Source organism: Triticum urartu, chromosome 3A (genome assembly GCF_056163025.1).
Source record: "Triticum urartu cultivar PI428250 chromosome 3A, HENAU_Tu73, whole genome shotgun sequence".
In the NCBI taxonomy this organism is placed as follows: Eukaryota; Viridiplantae; Streptophyta; class Magnoliopsida; order Poales; family Poaceae; genus Triticum; species Triticum urartu.
Genome location: NC_141875.1, coordinates 693,466,911 through 693,471,891, shown reverse-complemented (window position 1 = coordinate 693,471,891; position 4,981 = coordinate 693,466,911). Strand labels below are relative to the sequence as shown.

Sequence of the window (4,981 nt, the reverse complement as noted above, 5' to 3'; positions counted from 1 at the left end):
TACAATGTAAAAGTGCGGTATATTACGCTGTAAGCCGTGCAATTCAAAGGTATCCACTGTATGAAAAATACAAATTACAGTGCTCAATCATACAAATTATAGTGTAAAACTCTGATACATTATAGTGTAGGCCCTACAAAAATTAACTGACAAATACAGTGTAACCCTACAAACAATTACAATACTAAATCATATATATTACAGAGAAAATCAGGGGGAAATTACTGTGATCAAGCATAAAAATTACACAATAAATCTGTGGTTAGTAAAATTACAGGGCAATTTAAGGCATATTACAGTAGAATCCTACCCTATATTACAATGTAAATCAAAGTTAAATTCCGCTGTATTACAATTCAAGGGCATGCCAAATGAACAGAAGCAATTTAAGCGCACCATACTACTACTGGCATGACAGTACAACACATGCACATGCACATGACGAGCCAGACGAATCCCAAACCTAAAAATACCACCAACAAGCAACCTACAGCAGATGGTAGAACTACACATGCACAACATGTGCCAGACTAATCAAATATCCCAACAACGCATCAAAAACACAACCACCAAGAATCAACAGCCCTAGATCTGGAAGCTACACTAACAGGGGTAGGGAAAATCAAAAGCGAGAAATAGGGAGAGACAAGAACAACCAACCAGGGGATACGGGGCTCGGAAACGGCATGAACCCGGTGGAATCGCCTCCTCTCCTCCGCTGCTCGAGCACCTCCTCCTACCCTCCTCTCCGCCCCTCTGCCTTATTGAAACAGTGCCGCCTAAAATGAAGTGGGAAAAAATGATGTGGGACCGTAGGAGGGATGAAAAGGAAAACTGAGAGACACCAGGTGGCGCTAACGGGATGTGCCAAAATAAAACTGCGCCCGACAAAGTAAACTGCGTCCGAAAACAAGAAAACAAGGGTTCTCAGCGCGAATCTTAGCGCGAGATAGAAGGGACAGAAAATTGAATGAGAGCGAATTGAAAAACAGTCAACTGCAAAATAGCAAAACCGTTAAATTATTGGAAAGAGGGCTGAAGTGCAAAATTAAGCACACGTTTGAATCCGGGCTGGTAATGGAAAAAAAAAATCCGACGGTTCGCAGAACCTGTAGTGCACTAGTAGTAGTAAACCTTGTACCGGCCCTATGTCCCCGGAAAAAAAAATGCTAGTACAACATGTTAATGAGGAGGACAGAGCATGGCCAGCTAGCTCAAGTACACCATCGAGAAAAATGGGTCGAATTTCCACAACCCCCGGAGTTTTCCGTGGAAGAAAGGCGGAAGGAGACGACGGGTTAGGCCGCACCGGAGAGTGACGTCCGTGTCATGCACGATACGTACATACGCCATGTCGCCGTGCCGTGCACCTTCGGTTTTGCCGGAGTCAAAGTAGCTGCGCTGATTAAAGTAGGCAGGGCGCAACACGACCACGTACGCAGCCGGGCGGAGGACGTGTATAAAAGGGGTGCGTGGTGCAGCTGTATAGGCACACACCAGCTCTAGTAGTATTGGGTAGCATTGAAGAGCAGCATATACACAGGGAGCTAAGCTAGCAGCAATGGCTGGAAAGGATGTTGCTTCCATGTTTGCCGTTGCTCTCTTCATTGGAGCGTTCGCTGCTGTTCCTATGAGTACGTACATTCTCTCATGTTCTTATTTTCTATCTCCTTCGCATGCATGCACGGATGCACCCACTGACAGTGTGTTTACGAGACAAAGCAAATTGACGGAGACACTACAGAATTCATCTTGTTTTTTCGAACAGTTCATCTATTTTTTCCCCCTAAATTGGATGTATATAGATACCTTTTAATGTGTTTGTTTGTTTATTTTAATTCTTAATATGTAGTCTATATTAAAATATGCAAACATCTTATTGTGGTGAACGGAGATAAGTTAACATGCCTACTCCACCGTTTACATGCATAGCCATTCACGTCAACGCCCACGACAGCTAAACAGCCACTCTTATCCGCATGCATGCAGGTGTGCAATCCATCGGCGTGTGCTACGGCGTGATCGGCAACAACCTCCCCTCCCGGAGCGACGTGGTGCAGCTCTACAGGTCCAAGGGCATCAACGGCATGCGCATCTACTTCGCCGACGGGCAGGCCCTCTCCGCGCTCCGCAACTCCGGCATCGGCCTCATCCTCGACATCGGCAACGACCAGCTCTCCAACATCGCCGCCAGCACCTCCAACGCGGCGTCCTGGGTCCAGAACAATGTCCGGCCATACTACCCGGCTGTCAACATCAAGTACATCGCCGCCGGCAACGAGGTGCAGGGTGGCGACACGCAGAGCATCGTCCCGGCCATGCGCAACCTCAACGCGGCCCTCTCCGCCGCCGGTCTCAGCGCCATCAAGGTGTCCACCTCGATCCGGTTCGACGCGGTGGCCAACTCCTTCCCGCCCTCCGCTGGCGTGTTCGCGCAGTCGTACATGTCGGACGTGGCCCGGCTCCTGGCGAGCACCGGCGCGCCGCTGCTCGCCAACGTGTACCCCTACTTCGCGTACCGCGACAACCCGCGGGACATCAGCCTGAACTACGCCACGTTCCAGCCGGGCACCACCGTGCGTGACCAGAACAACGGGCTGACCTACACATCCCTGTTCGACGCGATGGTGGACGCCGTGTACGCGGCGCTGGAGAAGGCCGGCGCGCCGGGCGTGAAGGTGGTGATTTCCGAGAGCGGGTGGCCGTCGGCCGGCGGGTTCGCGGCGTCGGCGGACAACGCGCGGACGTACAACCAGGGGCTGATCAACCACGTCGGCGGGGGCACGCCCAAGAAGCGGCAGGCGCTGGAGACGTACATCTTCGCCATGTTCAACGAGAACCAGAAGACCGGGGACGCCACGGAGAGGAGCTTCGGGCTCTTCAACCCGGACAAGTCGCCGGCCTACAACATCCAGTTCTAACTAGCTATCTCTTATGCTTATACTATACCTACATCTTCAGCCTAAATAAGCTGCTCGTACGTACGTACGTACGTACGTAATGCGGCATCCAAGTGTAACGGGCACGTACGTTGACACGTACATGCATGTACATTCATCCATGGAAGAGCGGAATGCAACCATGCATGCGTTAACTTCCTGGCGATGATACATAATCATATGATGATGAATAAAGAGATGGAAGCAGTTATGAATTTGTGATCCATGATCCATCCATGTGCCTCCAGCCATGCCGGCTTACGCATCATCCATCTGCTCACGCGGCGGCCTCGCGACGTAACGTGCGCCGGCCTCGACGACGATGAGTCCACTATGCCGGCGACTCGATCCCCAGATCTCCGGGGCGAGCCGTTCCAATCCGTCGGGTCAAAGGGTTCGCGAGCATACGTCAAGTGTGCACCCATGCTTCTTCTGACTTACGTTGCGTGCCCGCCACCCATGTGTTCGGGAATAATTAATTATGGTTAATTAAGGATAATCTCCTTATCTTTGTAAACCGACGGGCAGTTAGAGTCTGCCACCGTCGCGTCTCTTGTCCCGTCTCCTCTAACCGACGCGTCCCTTGGATGCAACCCCTCGGATGGTATATATTGTACAATCATCATCAATAGAAAGAGCGATTGATTCATTCTAGCAATTGTTTCTTCAGATGTTATCAGCACTTTGCTCTCCGTTGAGAGAAAGGCCCTGTACGAACGACAGCGCAACGAGGAAGGGAGGTCAACTTCTGTGACGAGAACTAGCGAGACGCCCATGACGGGGCGCGGCCGGCCTCAATCTCCCGGAGCATGCCGCCCTCCGGCTTGGCCGCCAGTGACGGCAAGCCCCTCATGCCTGGCTGCGGCATCTCCTAGCGCGCGGCGCCATGCAGCGGTGACTGCCGCAGCAAGCTTCTCCCGGCGGCGGCTTCAATGACCGGGATTATGGCGGCTCGGCCTCGGCGGCGGAAAATGGAACCGGTGGCCATCCACCACAACGCCGCTCGTCCCGGGGTGGCAGCATGTTGCCAGTGGGTGACGGCGTGGATCGCGAGGGCGCGTGGCGTCGGCAACAGCGTTCAATGGGATGGCTGACTGCACATTAACAGGTAAAGGCACGGCGGCCGGTAGGACTGCGGGCTGCTGCAGCGGCGCAAGGGCGACATGACTAACGCGGCCGTGTTAGAGAATATTACTGTAATCCGTTGTGTTGTAATCCTAACCTCCTTCCTATTTCTTGTTCTACTCAAACTCCTTCTTATCTCTTGTACGCCAAGGCAAGGCTTCTGCCACACATCAATATATACGAGACGCGGCTCCCCTCGAGGGAGTAGGAACGCTTATTATCTTTCATGATAATTAGAGCCACCTCTTCTCATACATCTAGCCACAAACCAAAACCCTAGAACCGCATATTATTATCACCATGGCTTCTTCAGTAGGCGTCGCCCTCAATCTCGGTTCGCCGCCATCGGAGAAGCTAGCAAGAGGAAATTTCATCCTCTGGAAGACCCAGGGGCTCCCGGCCCTGCGAGGTGCGTAGGTAACCGGGCTCTTGGACAATTCTGACCTCGCTCCGCCCAAGACTATGGAGGTCACGAAGGCGGACAAGACGACGGCCCTAGAGCCGAACCCTCTGTACGGGCCCTGGATCGCCAAAGATCAGCAGGTCCTCTCATATCTTCTTAACTCCATGTGTCCAGAAATTCTTGCGCAAGTCGTCGGGAAGGACTCCACCTATGAGCTCTGGACGACGGTGAACAATCTCTTCGCCTCGCAATCACAGTCCCGGATCACCAATCTAAGGATCGCGATCACCAACACCAAGAAGGGCACAATGTCGAGCTCGGCGTATATGGCGGAGATGAAGAGCCTTGGGGATGAACTAGCTGCTGCTGGTCGTCCCGTCTCTGATCCAGAGATGGTGGACTACATCCTGGCAGGACTCGACCGCGACTACGACTCCGTGGTGGGAGAACACAATTACCGCCGACGACCTCTTTGCTCAGATCTCCGCCTTTGATCAGAGGATGGAGATGTTGG

General features: G+C 52.5%; 1 protein-coding gene across 1 annotated transcript; it reads left to right on the top strand.

The window, feature by feature from the left end:
• Nucleotides 1–1,469: 1,469 nt before the first annotated feature.
• On the top strand, nt 1,470–3,163 carry LOC125546022 (glucan endo-1,3-beta-glucosidase GII). Its single transcript, XM_048710098.2, has 2 exons — nt 1,470–1,634; nt 1,990–3,163. The coding sequence occupies exons 1-2, from the start codon at nt 1,562–1,564 to the stop codon at nt 2,919–2,921; spliced, it is 1,005 nt and encodes a 334-aa protein (XP_048566055.1). The 5' UTR covers nt 1,470–1,561; the 3' UTR covers nt 2,922–3,163.
• Nucleotides 3,164–4,981: the final 1,818 nt, after the last annotated feature.

Coding starts and splice junctions, on each gene's coding strand:
- LOC125546022 (XM_048710098.2), top strand. CDS start 1,562: ATGGCTGGAAAGGATGTTGCTTCCATGTTTGCCGTTGCTCTCTTCATT. Junction 1,635..1,989: donor GTTCGCTGCTGTTCCTATGA/GTACGTACATTC, acceptor GCATGCATGCAG/GTGTGCAATCCATCGGCGTG.